The sequence below is a fragment of the Aythya marila genome (genome assembly GCF_965140915.1).
Source record: "Aythya marila genome assembly, chromosome: 25".
NCBI lineage: Eukaryota > Metazoa > Chordata > Aves > Anseriformes > Anatidae > Aythya > Aythya marila.
The window spans coordinates 771564-792498 of record NC_139066.1 but is presented as its reverse complement, the minus strand read 5'-3'; the positions used below and the strand labels follow the sequence as shown (position 1 = coordinate 792498).

General features: G+C 56.2%; 1 protein-coding gene across 2 annotated transcripts; it reads right to left on the bottom strand.

The window, feature by feature from the left end:
* Positions 1-166: 166 nt before the first annotated feature.
* Positions 167-20231, bottom strand: PLEKHM1 (pleckstrin homology and RUN domain containing M1). 2 transcript variants are annotated; one of them, XM_082779138.1, is made up of 12 exons: positions 20189-20231; positions 16847-16928; positions 14996-15243; positions 12965-13600; positions 11024-11357; positions 8094-8334; positions 6721-7617; positions 4717-4862; positions 4393-4586; positions 3864-3927; positions 3146-3303; positions 167-988 (listed from the first exon to the last, which is right to left on the bottom strand). In XM_082779138.1, exons 2-12 carry the CDS (start codon positions 16886-16888, stop codon positions 862-864), a joined length of 3087 nt encoding a protein of 1028 aa, XP_082635264.1. In that variant the 5' UTR covers positions 16889-16928; positions 20189-20231; the 3' UTR covers positions 167-861. The 2 variants fall into 2 exon arrangements, with proteins under 2 accessions (XP_082635264.1, XP_082635263.1); XM_082779137.1 differs by lacking the exon at positions 20189-20231 and adding an exon at positions 19044-20084.
* Between the last annotated feature and the right edge of the window lie 704 nt (positions 20232-20935).

Here is a 20935-nt window from a genome sequence, read left to right as displayed (position 1 = left end):
ACCCACAGCAGCCCCCAAAATTGCAGGTGGATGCGAACATGGAGGACATCAAATATGGAGGCGAGGTCACATCACTGACAGCAAACCCCTCCTGCCGAGGTACTGGCTTAGCACCCCCTGTGGAGAAGCAAACCCAGAAGATGCAAACATGGCAGATTCACTTGTTGTTAAATAAACTTTAATAATTTTTGCACCAGAGTGAGAATAAAATAAAATGTTCTTTGTGGCCTCACAACTGGCCAAGGATTAAAATCAGCAGGCAGGGGGAGCAGCTCAGCTCTCCTCTCGGGGAAGGCCACACAGTGCCGTGGGCTCTCCCCGCAGGCGATGCTCTGCCTGCCCCACGCACTCAGATCGCTGAAGGCACAAGTGTCACTTCATCCCCCTGACCCCGTGCTGCGGCTGCCATTAGTGCCCCCACAAGCAGGCAAGCGAGTTCTGTGCAAAACCCCTACATATAAAAATAGCAGTTTTCTGTACCGAACATCCTAAAAAACTAGAGCTTTAATCAATGTCAGTTTATCCACACCCTTGATTTGAAATCCTGATGTGCACCCGGGAAAGCCGCTGCATCTCCATCGCCGGGGGAAGCGCTGCTGGGGGATTCGGCAGCAGGTGGCTGCTGGCCCCAGCCCCACACAGCACCAGCTCGCTCCCGGCCAGCTCTGGCTCCCCTGGCTCAGCCCCTGAAGGCTGCAGGGTTCCTGGGTGCAGGAGCAGCCCCCAGCCGTGGCTCATTGCTCAGCACTGGCAGCTCCTGGGGTCCATGCTTGCCACCTCCAAGCATGCCAGCCCCCAACTCTCGGCTGTCTTGGAGCTCTCGGAGAGGCCAAGTGCTGTCTTCGGGCCAATCCACAGGTGCTAGAGGCTTGGCCCTGCACCATCCGCCTCCTGTTCCTGCTGGTATCGCCGGCGGCGCTCACAGCGCGGGCAGGACTGGGCACTGGCCTGGCACTCCCGGTGGAAGACGGTTTTGCAGTTACTGCACCTAGAACAAAGCAAGGAAAATCCCATCCTGTTGGCAACATCGGGCAATGACTGTGCTTCTCCCACCAAACTGGACCTGGGGATGCTTCCTTGTTTCCCTTTCCTCCAAGTAAGTGCCCAGAGAGAGACAAGCCCTGATGACTCGACACATCGGCTGGCCCTGGCAGGATCCAGCCACCTGCTGGACACAAAACGGCAAGCTTTGCTAGCAAGAGCAGTAATTCATCCACCAAAAGCCCTGCCTCCAGCAAACACAGGAGAAAAGCAGCAGCTCTGCCCGAAAGAGCAACCCCTGCACTGAGCATCAGCTGCCAGCACCTTGCTGGCTTTTTGCAGATGAAAGAGCAAGATATCAAGTGAGCTGTGAGCTTTGCACTCTGCTTTCGGAGCAGGGCAGGAGGGGGAAGAGGCTTCCAAGCAGCACAAGATCAAGTAAAATGTTGCAGGCTGAGCCCCTAAACCCTGCGAAGTCACAGGGCAGCCTGAGCCCAGCTGTACTGGCGAGGACAAGATGCGGCTCTCTGCAAGGTTTTCCCCTCTGCTCGCCACATTGGGGGCACAGCCTGGAGACCCCCACCCTGCACAAGTCAGTGTCACAGCCTGCAGAACAGCCAGGGACATTGTTTGGGGACATGAGAGCCACCCTGGGGTTGGGCAGCCTCTGAGTGCAGCGTTTGGAGCTGGCCTGCACCAGGGCGGCCGCGATGCAGCAGGAATGTAAACAGCTGTAAATTACACCTTGTGTGGGGCTGGCTTGCGGGAGACACCCATTTTGTGAGGGGCGTTCACGAGTTATCTCGAGTAAACAGCAGTCAGTGCTAAGAGGCTGGGCTCACTTTCCTCTTCTCCCTGTCATGGATCCCCACCTTTCTCACCTTGCAAGCAGCAGCAAAATGCAGCTGATCCACATGCCGGTGGGTCAGCTAGCTGAAATGCCCTGAGCGCTGCAAATGCCTGGTGCTCAGCTGACTGCAGACGTGCCTTGTTTAATGCCGTCAACCTGGAGCTGAGCTTCCAGCGCCATGTGAGACCTGAGCTGCATTTCCCAAAGGAACCAGGGGCTGCCAGACAGAGCAACGGCAGAGGGAGTGCAGGATGCAGAGCAATGTGCCAGGAGACCGCCAAAATACCACGGGATGAAAATTCTGGGCTCAAACCTTGCTCCCAGCAGGCGGGTGCAAACCCAGAGTTGCTTGAGATATGGAAACCGCCTGTGCACAGACAGACGGGACAGCAGGGTGCTGCCTGGTGCCCTGTGCTTTCCCAGGGGAATATTTTTCAGGCGGCTCCTCCTCCTCCTGCTGCTGCAGGGGGCGGGTTGCGAAGCGGAGGTTTTGCCCTGCGAGTTTCTGAGTGAGCCCCTCCCCAAAAGCAGCAGCTTCTGCCTCCACCTGCAGCACGGTGGCCTCAGGAAGCGGCTGCTGCAAATGCAAACGTCACTCGCCCGGCTGGGTTATTGTTCGGAGGCGTTTCGGTTGCATCCTGCAGCGAGTCGCGGTGTGACCCGTGCGGCTGGCTGTCACACGCGTGGCGGAGGGGCAGGAAGCTGGGTTCAGCTCAGCGAGGATGTTATTGAGCTGCCTTCCTGCTGCAAAACCCCACTCGGCCTCCCCTGACACAAAGGAGGTCGACAACTTCAGAGCCCAGCTCCCAGCACACGCGACCTCTGTCCTGCTGCCGGCGCAGCTCAGCCCCATGTGCCAGTTCTTCCCAGTGCCCACGGGCTCTTAACAGGGAAAATCAGTTCCCTGGGGACACTGTCCTCTTAACAAGCACCGTGCTGTCCCTGCAGCAAGGAGGGATAATGAGCGATCCTGCTCAGCCACCCTGGGAATATTTGCAGAGAAAACGCACCAGGGGACCCTAGACTTCGTGATATTTTCTGCAGCTTCTGGATGTTTTAGGAGCTGCTTTTAGGCAAAGCAAGCTCATGCAGACCACCAGCCTGTTAAGTGTCTCTGCCAGGAAAAGGTTTATAATCAGTTCTGAGCTGATCCAGTGAGACAAGAATCACCCTCCAGCTACAGCACCTACACCTTGCAACAGGCTCTATGCGGGAAGGATTTGGTCTTTTTAGAGGAGGATTTCAACAGAAAACACAAAGCCCAGCAGTAAACACACCCATCCTCAGGCACAAAGCGAGGGAGACGTCACTCACCTGGTGGTGGTGTCAAACTCGAAGGGAAAGATGATGTCGCTGCGGTTGCAGATCTGGCAGATGAAGCCTCGCTGGGTGCACAGGTCGCAGTTGTAGACGTGATGGGACGCGAACTGGATCAGAGACTGCAGGAACGTCTCGAAGATGCCATCAGCTATCTGTGGAGCACAGACATCAGGCACACGGAGCCTGCAGCTGGAGGGGTGTGCGCTGTGCAAAACGCACATTGCACTCACGCTTCGTGCTGCCTATGGAGACAAGGCTGTCCTCCCAAATCAACCCAAGATCCCACGTGCCTGCCTTGGGGTTTAGCATCTCAATGGGATGCCAAAATAAACCCACAGCAGCACCCAAAAGCTGCCAGGATGGTTCCTAGCTTTGGGGTTAATGCAAAATTCTACTGCTGTAAAGCCTACTGACCGTCTCCAGAAGTTGTGACAGATGGCAGCTGGTACGGTGATGAGCAATACTGACTTAATGGGAGGTGAAACAAGTTACCGTGTAATCTCCACAGTTCTTGGAGGATACAGGTCACTTATTTTAGCCTCCAAGCTAATGTGCAAGACTTGCAGAAGGCACGTGATAACAGAAAGCAAGGCAAAAAGGAACTGAGCAGCCTGAAATCTTCTGCTGAAGAAGTGCTGTGTTCCACGCAGTGTCTCCACAGGCAGAAATGGGGATGTTCTGTATCAGCAAAACTACAATGCAAAGCTCTCACCTGCCGCAGATCAGTGACACTGTACTTGTGGGGACACTCCAAGAGGTAGTTCCTGTGATCAAGCCTTCAAACAAGCACAGAGGGGAATGTGTTAGACACTTTAGACCACATCTCAGACAGCCTCACAGTAAAAAGAGCCCAGGCGATGCAGACTCAATGTTACTGCAAACCTGATTTCACACCAAACAACACATCCCAAATCCTGCCATTGAAAATTGTTTGAGAGCATTTCAAAGGGGGGAAAAAATATCTATTTTCCCAGGTGTTTCCTGTCCAGCCTTGGTCAGGAAAACGATTCCTCAGTCCCATCTCCACGTGCTGCCCCACAAACAGACGGGTAACTTCTTCCAGCACATGACACAGAGGTGAAAACCAGTCCTCACCCTGATGAGACAATAAGGAGCAGGGCACAGACCCAAGGGCCAGGAGATGATCCTGTCCAGTACCCTGGGCACCCCCAGCCTACGGCAGCAACGATGACAGAGCAAGGTGAAACCCTGGAGCACGAGAGGGGACTCAGGGTGCTCACCGCTTGCTCAGCTCCTTCAGGGCCCCGCTGCGGCACATGATGAGGTAATCTCCAAGCAGCTTCAGCTGCTCCCTGCTCCGGAGGATTCGCCTCATCCTCTCCACATGGTCATAGAGGCTCTCGTTGACCAGCTTGAGGTCGATCAGTGGCTGGTTACGGATCTGGGTGAGGAACTTCAGCGCCTGCCGGCAGACCTGCAGCAGGAAGAGACTGGGTGTGAGGGGCTTGCGGGAAAGCCTGGGGAGATGTTTCCACCCCTGCTGATGGTGGGAGCGTTCAGAGGGACATCTCCTTGCGCTCAGCATGGACTCAGCCTGGGCTTACCCCTCGCTTGGTCAGGTCCCAGTTGTGGATGAGGCGTGAGGGGATCACCGTCTCGTCGTCCCGGTGGCAGCTGTCGCAGTAGTAGAGCCCAGAGAAGGCGCAGAGCTTGGGCTTCACGAAGGAGAAGCCGATCTGCCTGGAGCAGCCTTCGGGGGGCAGACAGAAGATGGTGAGAGGGGACCCGCGCTGCCCCAGGGCCCAACATGCTGCTGCTGGAGCAGGGGAGAAGCTTTTGTGGGGAGAATGGGGCAGGGAAATCTTTGAGAGGGTCAGAGACTGGCTAAAGCACGTGACAGGACGCTGGCCGGGAGCTCCCAGCACCTTCCTGCACAAGGAGTTGGACTTCAGATCAGAATGGCCCAGCAGGAACATTCCTAAACAAGGCACCTCAACCCACCACATTTTTTGATCCATAAACTGGTTCAATTCAAACTGTTTTTCTCCTTCTTTTAGGAAAATTGACCTGTAAGAACATCACAGTGGGCCAGGGAAGAACCAAAATCCCACCTGCCCGTTCCACCACCGGCCCCAGCAGCTCTACCCGGTTCTGCTTTCCGCATGGCACTGCTGCAGGGAGCAGCATCAAAGCCCGGGCTCCGCACCCATGAGTGGCAATATGGGGCTGGGAGAAGCAAAAGAGCAGACCCCTCTATCACAGCAGTGTGCAACCCTGCAAGAACCTGGCTTAGGTCTCAGGGGAGGCGTGCATGGCTTTTACAGCTGCTGGAGAAGCGAGCACATCTGAGCTGGAGTCGTAAAGACAGGAAAACTCTGTGCTATTTTTACTGGGTTCACTTCTCTAAAATAACCAACAGAGTCAGTGGGTCTCTGAGCTCCAGCGGGTGCAGCTGGAGGCTGTGTCTGCCCTGGGAAGAGCTGGGGCTGCTCCACCACCCTCTGCCAAGGCTTTAACGTCCAACACTTTGCACTCTGGAGTAGCTGGAGTGCAGTAAAAAGAAACAATGGAGCTCAGATGTTGCTCTCTGCATTAAACAAAAATGCTTCTATTTCTTCTGGCTTGTCCCACTCTGACATACAAAGAACCCACTCCTGTACCAAAAGGGTGGCACAGCAGGAGAAGGGCGAGCACGGGCATCCTGAGCCACAGGTCGGAACTGGGTGGAAGGAGGCAGAGCTGCGGAGAAGGGCAGGCAGATGCCCAAGGAAACCTACACAAAGAAACTGGGAAGTGAGATCGGCCTTTTTGGCTTGCTGCTTCCATCTATTGGTAGGTGGAAGGTGCAGGACAGAGCCTGGAGGGGAAGGTAGAGACCAAATAAAAAAAGACTGAAAAATACCTTATAAAAAAAAAAAAAAGGAGATCTAGAAAAAAAACTGCTGGGGGGTACAAGAAATATAATTGAAGCCGGAAAGAAATCTGAAGTTTAATTGGCTTACTGAGGTAAAGAACAAATTACACCTCCCATAGAGGTCAGAGAGCGTTATCCTATTAAGCCAGCGTCACCCAGCGTGCTGGGAGGCGTTGTGCTGAAGGTCAAACGAACATTGCACAAAATTGGCTTGTCACACCCATCGCAACGTTTGCTCCTGTGCTGCATTACTGGAAAAACAGCTCTACCCCCATGGCTCGGGTTTGCCCTTGACTACACCTTCCCCACAGGTTGGGGCCACCCAATGCCCAGAAAGGGGGTCCTGGGCCCCTCAGCTCCACCAGGTCCACCTGAGTTTGACTGAAGCCAATGTCCCTGCTGTCTACACCATAAATCTCTTAAGCAGGACCCCAGCAGCAGCCCAGTTTGACCTTGGAGGCAGTGCAGGGGTGTGATGGGGATCTGGTATTTGGGGACTCACCCCGTGCCCAGGGACTGCCAAAGACGCCACTGCTTTGGGATGTGAAGCCCAACCTAGGGGCTTTGGTGCCACCTGCTACAGGGGTTGGCAGCAGGGCTCAGAGCATTTGGTCACCTCGTTAACCTTAATGAACTTGACATTATCCTCCAAGACAGAGCTGGGATCCTTGTTTTCAAACCAGCCCCCGTATACCTGCGCAGATGAAGCTCTGAGAGTCCAGGCCCTTCTCCACGGGGATGGCCACCAGGTATTGCAGCAAGAAGCCGTTCTCCTTCACGATGCTCTTGAGGAGGACCTGGGAGTTGCCATCCAAGCTGCCACCCAGCGTCAGGGCCTCCTCCGCCACCTCTAGGTAGGAGGCGAGCACCCCTCGGACCAGCTCCCTCCACGATGCTGCTTCTTCTGCGCTCTCAGCCTGCAGCTTCAGGACAGCTTTGGAGGTGATCACCTTGAAGAACGATGGTCCCCCGAGGCTGGTGTCTGGAAGAATGTCCTGGATCGTCTCTATGCCATAACTGTTGCTTAAGATTTTGTCATTGTTCCTCACCTTAAAGCACTTCAAGGTTTCCAGTGACAGGGAAAAAATAAAAGGGACCCATGTTTTGTCTACGTCCACGTACAGAACAGACTCTTTGATTGCATCCAGTTCTGGTTCATGAGCTGAAGTCCAATCGAAGCTGGTCCCAGGTGCTTCGTTGTACTGGAGGACAGCAGCGGGATCACTGCCTTCGCCACCATCTTCGGGGTACTCCAGCGTCTCCCACTCCTCCTCCTCCAGCTGAGGCCGGCACTTCTGCAGCGCCTCCCGGATCCTGTCCAGCCAGTCCTCGGCCTCGTCTCGAGAAGGAGCTCGTAGGTAGAGCTTTTTCCCCAGGAAAACCAGCTCGAAGCGTCCGTCCGAGTGCGTCAGCGCCAGCGACTCGCACCGCAGCAGCGAGTAGCTCTCGACGCAGATGCGGTCCTCGTGGTCCAGGAAGAGCCGGAGCTCCAGTGGTGACAGCTCGCAGGAAAACTCCTTCCAGATGCCCATGGCTCCTCTCCGCTCCAGGGTGCCAAGCTTCAGGAGTCCTCGGAAGGGGTTGGAAAGACCTTGGGCAAAAGCAAACGTCTCAGTATAACCAAAAGGCAAATGAGGTGGGCAGAGAAGAGCCGACAGGCAGCTCGTGGACAGCAGCCAGAGGCATTGCAGCTTTGAGTCAGTCCTGCTGGGAGGTGCAACGGGGCAGGAGTTTGCAGGACCTGCTTGCTGGGCCCCTGTAATCGTCCCCATGCATTTGGTTTTGAGGTTAAGAATGAGAGGGATGGCGTAAAAGAAATCTGTCCTGCAAGGTGGGCAGAGCCATGGGGGCAGAGGCACCCAGCGCACGTCCTCTGTCCCTAAAGGGCTTCCCACCAGAGCTACGGGGGGCTCAGCCACACTGAGGATCTCTGCCTTTTCTGGAGCTTCCAGCACCACCACCAGCTGATGGCAAGGGCTGCTCCCAGACAGGCGACCACCCAAATTCCCTGCCCAGCCCTTGTGCGCTGCCCGCAGCAGACGCGTGCTTAAAGTGGGGGTCACGCACCCATCTGCCGGCGATGCACGACGCTGAAGCCCTTTTGCTCCCGCTCGGGTGAGAGTTTGGGCTTCCCGCCCCGTGAGGAAGGCACCGACAGCCTTTCCAAGTCGAGAGCACTGATCAGCCCCGGGGCCGGGCCCTCCCCAGCACCGTCTGGCACGAAGCCGTTGATGTCAGCTGGGCTTTTGCCACTCTCTCCTGCAGAAGGCCTGTAGAAATCATCTTCCGAGATCCAACTCTTTCTTTTCTGTTAAAAAAAATGTATGAAAAAAGACACCTCACCAACAAACTCAAACCCATGCATCCACGGTGGCCCCATGCATACCCAGCACAGTGACTTTGGCCCCCCCAGCACACTCTGGCTGCACGCTGCCAGTGAGCGGCCCTATTTCGGGGAGCGTGGACGGGCTGCCAGCTGCCCCAACTGCCTGGCTAACACAACTGGGGAGCTGACGGCAGGGATGTCCACGGGTGGGTGACAGAGCAAACACCACCCTGCAGGGAGGTTGTCATTGCTCACACCGAGGAAGAAGTGCTCAATGAGCCTGAGGGTGCAGCTGGCACCATTGCGCATCACCTCGCCACGTCGGGCTGCTGCCTGGTTGTCCTCACGTGTCCTGGTTTTGGCTAGGATAGAGTTAATTTTCCTCCTAGTAGCGGGTAGGGTGCTGTGTTTGGGATTTAGGGTGAGAATAATGTTGATACCACGCTGATGTTTTAATTGTAGCAGAGCAGTGCTTACACTAAGCCAAGGACTTTTCAGCTTCTCGCTCTGTCCTGCCAGTGGGCAGGCTGGGGGTGCAGCAGGAGCTGGGAGGGGACAGACCCAGGATGACTGCCCTGAACTGGCCAAAGGGGTATTCCATACCATAGGACGTGATGTGAACAATTAATGGGGGGGGCTGGCCAGGGTGGGGGGACCGGCTGCTTGGGGGTAGGCTGGGCATCGGTCAGCGGGTGGTGAGCAATTGCACAGTGCATCATTTGTTTGTACACATTATTAGTAGTAGTACTATTATCATCATTATTATTATTTTCCTTTCTTTTCTGTCCTAATAAACTGTCTTTATCTCAACCCACAGGCTTTCATTTCTTTCTAATTCTCTCCCCCATCCCACAGAGGGAGAGGGGAGGGTGAGCGAACAGCTGTGTGGTGCTGAGCTGCTGGTTGGGTTAACCCACAACATCACCAAACCGCTTTCTGACCGTAGGTTTAGTTGGGGCGCAGCAAAGTGCAATGTACAGTGCCCCTTAAGCGCTGCTGCAGGGCTGAGAGCACCCCTCTGCTGAGCCACAAAGAAGCGCTGCGATTTGGAAGCCCAGAAACACAAACTGACTGGTTCTCCTGCCCTGAAGTCACAGAGGGCTCTGGGGAAGGAGCACACTCCCTGCAACATCCACATGCAAGGCCTTTGGTTCAGCAAGCATTTCTGAGGTGAGGTGAGACACCAGCTCAGTGCAGGAGCAGGGGCCAGGAACATTATTTATTACCAGGGAGAAGCAGAGAAGACATCTAGGTCCTAGTCCTGTCTTGCAAGCGGATGCTACAAGCAACGTTCTGCTGTCTATTTGAGAAGAAAAGCAAAGCGGGGAAGGCAGAGAAAACATTTGTCTCGCTATGTCATGAGGGGCTGAGACCTGAAAGCTGAAGGACGTCTGTTAAGCTGAAAGAACACAAAGCTGTAACTTCTCCAGGAGTTTGTCTGGCTGCAAGCAGGGAGAGAGGTTGTGGGACAGGCCTCTGAACAAACACCAGGAGCAAAACACGACCCAGATCAGGCCTCCTGCAAAAGGGAGCAGCCTTGCCAGACCCAGAGCATCCCTTCCAGGGATGTGTCCCACCAGGGCTGTGTCCCACCAGGAAGGACCCTACCTTGCTATCAAAGAGCCTTTTATTCCGACCACAAACCAAGTCACAGCGGGAGAGTCTGCGCCACCCTACAGGAGGAACACAAGGCGCTATAGGAAGCCTCTGTTTACTCTGGGGCGAGGAATGCAGGTTGCTCCATGAGTCATGGGAAAGCAGGAGGGGATTTCCTGTTGACACCGTATGTTATACGCAGATTAGTCAGCCTGGCCCAGCGCCAGGAGGAAGCAGCGGAAATGGGATAACCGGGAAGGAGCCGAAAGGAGCCGGGACCCAAAAGAGAAACCACTTGTTGGTGTGCAAAGAAGATCCTAACCTCCCTGGGGTGGAAGGATGAGTCAGGCGCGAGACAGAGTTAGGCAGGGGATGGGACTGTTCGAAGGGTTTCTTAAAAGCAAAAGCAAGTGGATCGCAGAGGACTGCAAGAGGGATGTGCACTGCTCCTGAGGCGAGCCTGAGCACCAGGGAACACCATCCTGCTTTGGGAACAGATGTGTTGGGTGAATGTTCTTCCACTGCACAACTGCAATTTGTTTCCTGCCTAGGTAGTGCTTCTCCCTCCTCTTACAAGGGTGAAGGAAAGTCCCCTGGCCCCAGCCCAGGAGAAAATCCATTCTTGAGCTGTTCTGTCAGCTCAGAGAGCTGAGGGCTAGATTTGTGCAAGAGCTCATCACCCTTCAGATATCATTAATAAAACAGAAAACTTCTCTTGTTGGGGACTGGGTGAGGGACAACCAGCTTGCCACGAGGGGTTTCAAATGCTTTGGAATTCTTTTTGCCAGGAAATATTTACTTAGGTCCAACATGCCCAGGATGGCTGCACGGCCACACCTCTGTGGGGCCCAGGAAGGTGTGCACGGAGCAGGGAGCACTCCCACCACCTCTTCCTGCTGATTCTCGCGTTATGTGTTATTTATACCAAATGTGCCACCGGTGGCCCTGAAGATGAGAGTTCAGAGAAACTAGAGCCTACCAAAGTTGTCACCACCTTCACCTTCCTTTCCCATTAGATCAGGAAGCATAAAAACAAGGATACTGGGGAGCGCAGCACACGAGCTGGGACACCTACTGGGCAACCCGGCAGCGGAGAAAGGAGGTACTCGGCCGCGGGGCTGCACACCGCGTGGCCGCCCTTGCTGCTGCCAACCACACCGTGGCCGCCTTCCTCCGCTCCATCAGTGCCGCCGGGACGCGGGGCTGGGACGCCGGCATCATCCTGGGGGACAGCATGGACACTGCCCCTCTGTCTGGTGGGAGGTGGCGGTGGGCGAGCATCCTCAGAGGGTGCCGGGGGTGCTGGGGGGCAGGCGGGCTGCGGCGGGGAGCACCCCAGCACGGCGGGGACGAGCTGGTCTGGTGGGGCATCGTGGCTCGGCTTGGCTTTGCTGAACTCAGACAGAACCCTAAGAAAGAAACAGCAGTGAGCTCGGTGCAGCTGCGCTGACCTGGACCTAGCATGCGGCTGTGCCTGGTTCTTCAGTGCCAGCCCCCAGAGCAGGGCTCAGCCCCGGCAGGCTGACAGCTCCAAGCTGCCAGGCACCAGCCCTGCCCCCAGGAAACACAAATTGTCCAGCCGCCAGCCCATCACCAGCCAAAGACCCCACAAAGGATGCTCTTCCTACTGACCTGCGTTACTGGATTTTCATTTACTTCTGACACTAAGGGGTTAATGGGCCCCCGGCCCATGGTATGACTCCTGAACACACCCCCAAATTTCAGATGTTTTTGTAACCGTTAACAAGCAACTTTAAGTGGAGCTTGGCCATGCCAGATGCTGGTCCCATGCCTCTGCTGCACCAAGTCAAACTAAACCAGCCCAGCTGAAAATTCAAAACAAAGTCTTTCCATCGCGAGTTTAGTCAAATCAAGGGTGGTTCTTCCAGAATTATGATAAAATGCAAAATCCTAGAAGTAGGTAACAACGCTGTTATTGATGGGGAAGCGCAGGCAAGAGCTCTAAACCTTGGGAAATAACTGAGCAATTAACCAGCTTGCCAAAAATGTCAGCTTTAAGCACTTCAAAACTCCTCATGAGCTTGGGCTGATGTGCACAACTCTTCTGGCCAAAAAAACATTTACAACAAAGGTAATGTTTCATTTACAAGTCTCCCGTTTCAGTTTGACCATTCCATTCAAAATTCTACTTTTGTTTTAAAACTTGCCTCCGTGTGGTTTTTTTGCTTGTTACATGGGCATAAAGTGACCTGAAACAAGAAGGTTTTAAAGGCATTCATCCTGCTGGTCAACTGAAAGCAAAGTGTTTCTGCTTTTGTGGGAATTTCAGCACACTTGCTGTTTCAGACCAATGTGAAATGGCTGTTTGGTCACAATCTGAGAGAGCCCTTGCCCAGCTCTGGCTCTGCCACTAAAGGTGGCCTCTTCCAAGCAAGCAGGGTGAGATGCAGCAGTTATAGCTGTGCTCACAGCCTTGCAGCCCTCTCTAAAGCCAACACCGGGCAGCGTGCAGTTGCCAAACGCCACCCCAAGGCCAGGCTCAGTCAGACAACACATCCTTCGTTTTTCAGGGCAGCGGGGAAAATATTTGCTGATTACTCAGAGCTTATACAGCCTGCTGGAGATCCTTGTGCTTGCCGTCTGAGTGTTTTGCAGAAATAAATCACGAGGATGACAAACTAACAACCTTCCTCCTTTGAAGTATCTGCAGAAGGTGCAAATTAGAACCCCTTCCTATGACCAAATTCATTTCTTCCCTGCCAAAAAGCCCCAAGCGTATGCCATGGAGATGTCACATTCCTGAAAGCAGGGAGCAGCATTTTTCTGACGTGTCTGCCCTGGCAGAGAGGACAGGCACACACTTCAGTCCTCAGGTACTCATTTGCCTTGGCAGCAGGGTCCTGGCAAGCTGTGCCAAGCATTTCATCTTTTAACCTTTCAGGCTATTTCCAGGAGGAAAAAGCAGCCTGTTAAAAAGGGGAGAAAGCCTTCCTACCTATAGAGAGAAAATAAAGGGGTTAGAAATCCCACTGAAGAGGTCTGGGGAAAGACTCACTCTTGTAGTGACTTGTCCAGGTCCTCGGCAGTGGCTGTGCCCAGGTCAGAGTCGCAGGAGAGCGGCTCCTCGCTCCGCTCGGGGCTCTGGGCGCAGTGAGGCTGGAGGGCGCTGTCGGAGCCGAGGCTGGAGGACAGCTGGGACGAGCCTGTTGTGTTGAGGCTCAGCGAGGACGATGTCAGCTTGGTTTTGACACCGGTTTTGCTGATGGGCAGGATGGAGGGCTGAATTTCAATCTCATCCGATCCCGAAGACTGGGAGATGGAACCCAGCGACGCTTTTCTCCGGGGCTCCGATGTCGAGGACGTCAGGGGCTCCAGCAGCTCCGAAACAGGACACAGCCCGGACAGGGAGAGAGGGGTGACAGTCCACTCGTTCAACACTGCCGATTTATAAGACAGCTGAAAGGTTAAGGATGTTAAGCCCTGCAGGTAGCTAAGGAGGAACTCGCACTCCTCAGCGTCCAAAAGCAGAGCCGTGGACTGGTAGTACTCAGGCAGCCGCGGCCTCTCCCGCAGCAGCAGCTTCAAGTAGCACTCCACGAGGCCATCGTTCAAAGCCAGCCTCAGCCAGGCCCGGCAGCGGCCGACGTCCGTGTTGATAAAAATGAGTTGTTCCAGCTCTGAGACAATGTTCCTGGGGCAAGAGAGAAAAAGAATCGAAGAGGAGGTGAGGGGCTGCATTTCTAGTCCATCCCGGGCTGCCAGACTGTTCTGCTATGGGAGATTAGGAGTTGGGTCAGAACAGGCAGTGGAAAATCTTTGTTCCGTGGAAAATGTGGTTTCCCACAGAGAGAAAAAAAACAACTACTGAGTTCCTCTAAACCAAATATATTGGTGATGAGCCCAGCCATCCCTGGGGGGTGCCCCTGGGCACTGCTGCTCTGGCTGGAGACATCTCCAGTGTCTCTGTGCTTGCCCTGGACCATGGGAAGGAGACGAGGGGAAAACTCATTTGTGTCACTCATTGGTGACAACCATATGTCCAAGTTCTAGTTCCACATTTCCCACCAGCCAAAACACAGTGGAAACCGCCATGGCAAGCCAAAAAGCAAAGCACAAGGCTTGAGTGAAATTCCTCAACCAGTCTCAGCCTCCTGACTTCAGCTGTTTTTTCCCCAAATCCAACAGCGACACCATCCTTCCTAATCCCCCCTGGCCCTAGCTCATACCTCTGTAGTCGACACTTCAGATGCTACAAAAATTAGAGCAGAACTTTCTGAAGTTTTTAATCTGTCTCTCAAAGATGAAAATCTTCAAAGGGCACAAAAATATCCCCCATGCCGTGTGAATCTGCTATTTTCATCCACTCTTTCATAATTCAAGAGTCGCTGATGGCGTTGGATGAGGCTTTCAAAAATACTTCTTTGTGGGTTGTTACTTTGTGTGGAAAGACTCTGCCTAGGGAGTGGCTCAAAAACCCCAGCAAGTAATGATAGCTACACACACGAGAACTCCACAAGATTCACAGATAAGGTCAGGCCCGATTCTCCTCTTTTTGGGCATGGAGAAGAGAAGCATGATTGTCCCCAAAAGGTAAATGCCAGGAGGGAGACCAGGCCCTGCGCTGTGCAGTCACGGTCCTCCGGTCCCACTGGGGACACCAAGCCCCCCTACACAGCCTGGTTCCCCAGAATTAAACAGGAGCATGCCCCAAGCTGGCACAGCAGTTTAACGCCTGGTGCAGGCGAAGCTTTAAGTGGTGACATTGCCTAAGTCCCAAATGTCACCAAACCCCCAGCACATGCTTAGAGGCCGTGCTGGTACCAGCAGGTGCCCTGTGCCTAGCCCCACAGCATCACTCGGCTCCAGAGGGGTTTTGCCCTCCTCCTCCGGAGCCTGCCGTGGTCCTGGGCAGCCCCTGCCCAGCAGGACACCCTTTGAGACTATCCAACATTTTGGCTGTAGGGATGAAGGGTACAGGGAGCGGGAGCAAAGCAAACCCCTGTCCAGCCAGCTCCCCTTAAAATTTTGTGGTGTTTGCCCCTCTTGGTGCCAAAGGGAGGGCAGAAACCTGGGTGTGCAAACTCACCGGTGCGTGATGCTCTTCAGCAGGCCCCAAAAGACAGGCTGGGGAAGCGGCAGGCGGCCGCCTGCTTTCTTCCCTTTCCCCCCTGCCTCTGTCTTTATGTGCTTCGCCTTCAGCCCATGCACAAAGACGGCCTCCAGGGCGCTGCAGAGGGTGTTGGCGTTCCCATCGTCGCTGGTCACAACGGCATCTGAAGAGACGTACTGCTTCTGCAGCGCCTTGATCGCGCTCACCAGCTGCTTCTTGATCAGCTGCAACACAGGAGGTGCAGGCTTAGGTAGTAAGGATACGTGTCAGGAAAAAAGGGCAATAAAAGGGCTCCAAAACTGCAAGGCTCATCCAGAGAGGCACCATGCAATTCCTGCTTTATCCACGTGCCCCGCAGAGACCATCAGCAAGCATTACAGCTGAACCAGTCCAGCTGGGGACTCACGCTCTTGGCATCAGCGTCGATTGCCTTTTTTAAACAAGTAATTTATGCAAATAGTTCTTCCTTTAGCTCACGTTTTGGGGCCCACTGGGTTTCTGGGGTTGCCTTTAGAGCGTGCAGCACTTCCAAAGACATCACATTGCTTAAGAGGGTGGAGAAAAGAAATTGGTTCTTTCTTTCCAGGCATTTGCTCAGGGAAAACACATGGATTAAATAAGCACGGGTGATAAACAAGGAACGCTAAGGAGGTAACCCCTCACAGAAATCAAAGCCATTGTGGCAAATGCTTTTGAGAGGACAGCTTGTGTTGTTTGCTGTACTCTTCTGGGAGCCGGGGTGAGCTCAGAAGCCGTAACATGGGGATTTCACATTCCAACAGTTCTGCTTTCTTCCTCCTTCCACCAGAGTCAAAAAGAAGCAAATTCAATGAATTTAACAATTTTATGCTGGTGGAAACGATTTTTTAAATGCAGCTGAGCCCAGATGTCTCAGTCAGCCTTATTTAAAATGAAAGCTGCACTTCCCAGCAGACATTTGGCAAACTCTGCCAACTTGGCCGTGAACCTAGCAAGCACTTGGCACTTGGGTGTCAATCACGCAGCCCTCCGAATTCATACCCAAAGGCACCAGCCGCTGCCACTGAGCAATGGAGGGGGCAGAGCTGGGGTTCAGATGGGCTGCTCAAGTCCCAGCTCCAGAGAGACTGTTCTCCTTGCAAGGGAGATGTTCGGTAACATTTTTTCAAATGACTTCTCCTCTCCAACCTTTCTCAGCCACAAATTTTCTCCTAACAAACTTCCAGCCCCAAATACTTTTTCAGGAGGGGAAATGCACCTAAGTAAGGTTTGTGGCAGCTGTAGTTCAGGGACATACATGCTGTATCCTTGATTATATCACCCCTTCCCAGCTGCCCCCGTATCTGCCAGCACAAGCAACCTGCCTGCGAGCAGCAACCATGGGCTAACAGGATTAAAGAGTGCAAGCGATGTTATCTGTCATGCATGAATAATTCTGCTGCAGGATGAATTAAAGACACAGACTTCACTGCCGCGTTTGAACCTTGCTCGTGAAATGTGTTCAGACTCCAAAGGCTGAGTGAAGAAAGTCCAGACACCCCAAACAGCCTCGGCAGCAATGCTCCTTCCCCGGGTAAGGGGCCAAGAACCCTCCCCAGCTCCTCAGTGCACATCCCAAGGTGGAGCCTGGTGGGGTTTAACTTGCAGCCACCCACCTCTGCTCCAACTCGGACAGCCACGCAGACCACCCGAGGATGCTCCGCCAGCACCAGCCACCCTTCTCCTGCCTGCAGTGTCCCAGCCCCGGCTGGCAGCGCAGCCGTGTCTGACCACGTCCAGCCAGGAACTGGGGCTGCACTGGGAGCAACCGGAGCAGGCTGGGGTTCAGGGCACATGTGATGTACTCACCTGTATGACTTCCTTGGGGTCATCGGCGTGGCTCGAATGCATCTCAGCTGCTGCTGCTCCCGGCACCGTGTTCACATGTCACCTTTGGGACAACGAGGAGAAGCGTGTCTGAGTGCTGGTCACCTACTGGGCTCACGGGGGACCCGCCTGCCGTGCAGAGGGCACCCGGAGTCACGCAGCAGCGAGCGCTCCCAGCCAGACTGCTGCCACATTCCAGCCGGGACCAACCCAAGACCACACGGGAACAGACAGAACAGAGCGTGGCCAACAGCGAGAGACCAAGAGCAGTAATTAGCCTCTGCAGGTTAATTACTAAACCCGGTGAGACGCCAGGCTGCACGCTGGCCAAGCCACCAGCGCCGTGCGCAGGGCCAGGGACTGCTTCTGTTCTGCTCCCCCACTACCTGCAGTGCCAACCACCAGGCACGCAGCGAGGACAGCAAAACACCTGCATTTGGCCGGGCAGCCCGAATGATGGGACACAGAAAAACAAAGATGACATCGCCACTGTGGTGGCACAGGGGGGATGTGGAGGTGACAGCAATTCTGCCTGTCACAGAGCGGTCTGAGCAGCCACTTCAGGGCTCTCCATGCGGTTCTCAGTTGCTCCATTCAGAGGCAGATGCTCCAGTGTCGCCCCTTTCCCAGCAGAACGCAGAGCAGAAGGAAAAAATCCACTGCCCTCCACTATGGGAAACCCTGGCAAAGCCAGACCGAGAACTGTCTGCTGTGCCAGAGCTGTCTGTAACAGGAAGGTGGTAGCAGAGAACAAAGAGACTTTAATTCTGATGTTTGGCCTCCTACCCAGCTCTTAGGAGCCGTCTGTCGACACCGGCGTGTACCTGGAGGCTCTGGGAGCAAAGGCGCGTGGCTGCTGGCCCGTGGCCACATCCCAGCTCCAACACAATGTGCTCTGGTGCTTAAATGAGCTTGAGAGAAGCTCCAGCAGCAGCTGCTATGAAGCTTCCCAAAGACTAGGGGTTGGAAACGTATTCCCTCGAGTTGACACACTCACTGTGGCTTTGCCATTGAAGCAGAGGACAGAGCCAGCAGTGGACAGCAGGGTCTGGGTATGACCACGCACTTCCACTGCAAAGGCCAGTTGTGGAGGCAAAGGTGGCCCAAATCCTGTGAATCCCAAAGCCCGAGCATCCCAAAGCCTGAGCAGCGCGGGTGGTTGGTCCATCTTGGCACAGCCCCAGGTCAGGAGCTCTTTGGTGAGCAACTCCAGCTCCATCCCCAGCGTGGCCGGAGTTCACCAGAGTTTAATAGAAAAGGAAACTGTTTTTGCCACTGCTTGTCATAAGATTTCCTCTCCCTGGATTGCGACACAGGCCGGCGGGAGCACAGCGATTACGGGAATGTTCACCTCTGGCTCCAAGCTGCTGCCCAGCATTTTGGCAGGGGGCAGCAGGTGCGGAGAGGGTGCCGAGGTGACGGCAGCAGTGGTTGAAGACCACGGGGAGCCGTCCCCATCCCTGCCCTGTGCCGTGGAGGCTCAGCCAGTGTCAGACTCTGCCCCTTTACCTGCTGCCTTCCTGCTGATGGGTCCCACAGCTCGCCTGATGCCACCCTGAGGTTCAGCACTGCTGGAGGGACAGACACAGCAGTGGGCACAGGGTGGCACGTCTGCTGCTGCACCTGAGTGGCTCCTGCAAGAGCCAGTGCTGCCTCTGGGGCTGCCCCAGCCACCCGTGTTCCCAGCTGTCACAGCAAGGGATGATTTTGCAAACTCTTCCAGACTTGCTAAGCACAGGATGGACCCCAGCAGAGGTGTCCCCAAAACCTCTGCTCCCTTGCTGGCCTCAGCTCCTCCAGCCTCCCCGGGAGGAAGGAGGTTGAGGACGCACGCTATGACCAGTCCAACCAGTTCATCCCAGTGCCATGAATTCACCCAGCGATCTGCTGGGGCAGCACCTCCCCGAGCAGTGAGCACAACAAACATGTCGTGTTGGCGGATCTTGCCCGACATGCTCACGGAGCCCTCGGAAAGCCACCGCCGGGTTTGGTCTCCAGGTGCACCTGGCGCAGGACGGACACGCGGGCATGGACAGGAGCACGTCCACGGCACAAACCCCACGTGGCCTCCCAGCACCCGCCACCTCAAGGGCTCTGTGGGCTGAGCAAAACAGCCAAAGTAGAACAAAATAAACCAGAAAACAAGAAGGCAGAAGGCCAGCTCGTGTGGTTTACCTACCAAGGAAGGGAGCCCGCGGTGCGTGAGCAGAGCCGTCCGATTCCCAGAACGCAACAAAGCGGCCCCAAGCCCCGGAGCTGCTTGTTGAGATCGAGCCTAGGCGGTGACCCTCCGCTCCGTCCCAAAGCCCGGCGCTTCGCTCTCCCGACAAGTTATAAATAAACACCGAGTCACCACCGGCACTTTGTGCATGGAAAACAACCGCCGATGGGACGGCGTCAGCCGCTGACTCAAGGCCTGGAGACGGAGCCACTCATTTTCCAAGCACGAGCACAGGGCCGGGCCCCATCCACCCAGGGAGAACGGGAGCTGTGACGGGACGGGCAGCCCGAGCCCTGCGTCAGGACAGCTCTGTCCTGCCCTGGCTGCAGCACGAGGGAAACTTTCGGCCTTCCACGAAGGCCCCACGGACGCCCAGCCCTGCTTCAGCCACGGGGGGGCCCCGAAAGCCCCAGGTGTGGCCCTGCAGGCCCTGGAGGCCCGGTGCTCTCCAGCCGTAAGGGGACCGCAGCCTGGCAGAGGGGTGCCCGCGGCGAGCAGCGGCCGGGGGCCCACAGGGCAGCGAGGAGCCACCGCTCGCTACCGAACCCGGCCCCTCCTGCCCCGGCCCCGTGCCCCAGCCCCCGCGGGCAGCTCCGGGTGGCGGCGAAGCAGAGGCCGCGTTACCCCAGCAGCGGGGCAGAGCCGCCTCCAGCCCGCCCCGTGCCCCCCCCAGCCCGGTGCCCCCGGGCTCGTCCGCCCGAGCCGGTGCCGCCCCCGTGCGCCAGCCCCGGCCGGGTCACGGCCACCGGGCCCGCGGGGAGGGCACGGCCCGGGGGGGACACGGCGGGGGCGGCCGAGGGGAGGGCGGCGGGGGGGCCGCGAGGACCGGCGGGGGGCAGGGCAGGGCCGCGGCCCCCGGCCCCCGGCCCCGTCCGGCCTCGGGCACGGCCAGCACGGGGCAGCCGCCGGCGGCTCGCGGGAACCTCGCTACCGGAGCTCCCGAGGCACGGGCAGCCGGCGGGGGCTGCTGGCACGGAACGGGGAGGATCGGGGACAGGGCCCGGCAGCGCCCGGCCCCAGCCCCCAGCCCCTGTCCCCCCTCAGCCCCCTCCCTCCCCAGCCCCCTCCCCGCCCCCCCCCGGCCCGGCCCCGCCCCCGCTCACCGGCTGCGCGCTCCCGGCCGGCAACCCGGAAGCGGAGGCCGCGCGTCCCGCCCCGCCCCGCCCCTCCTCGCCCCCCGTGACGGCGGCGCGCAGCGGGGCGGGGCCCGAGGGCGGTGGGCCCACGCCCCCAGGGGCGGGGCTAAGGGGCGGGGCGCGGGCGCGCGGCAGCAGCGCGGGAGCGGGCACGGGGAGGTGCGTGTGCAAGGACGGGCACACGCACATGTGCACACAAGTACATGCACACACGTGTACACACATCTACATGTGCACATACACGTGTACACGCACACACACGTACATGCAAAAACCACACACACGTACACACAAGCACACGTGCAAACATGCACACACGTACATGCAAACACAACACACATATACATGGACACAAGCACACGCACACGTGTACCACACGTACATGTATATGCACACACGTACATGCATGTGCACACACACATGTACACACATAAGTACACACGTACACACATAAACACACAACACACACACATATGTACACACGTACATGTGTACACACGTACACAGGCATACACACATGTACACACACACACACGCACAGACACAGGCACACACCCACACACGGAGCTGCGCTGCCCCCCCACGTTCCCACAAGCCCCACAGCCCCCCCTGCACGCACACGTGCGCAGAGGCCCAGGCACAGCCGTGGAGGCGCACGCTGCAGGGGCGGCAGGAGGTTTGTGCCTCCCCGTGGCACGTTCGTGGCCCTCCTGT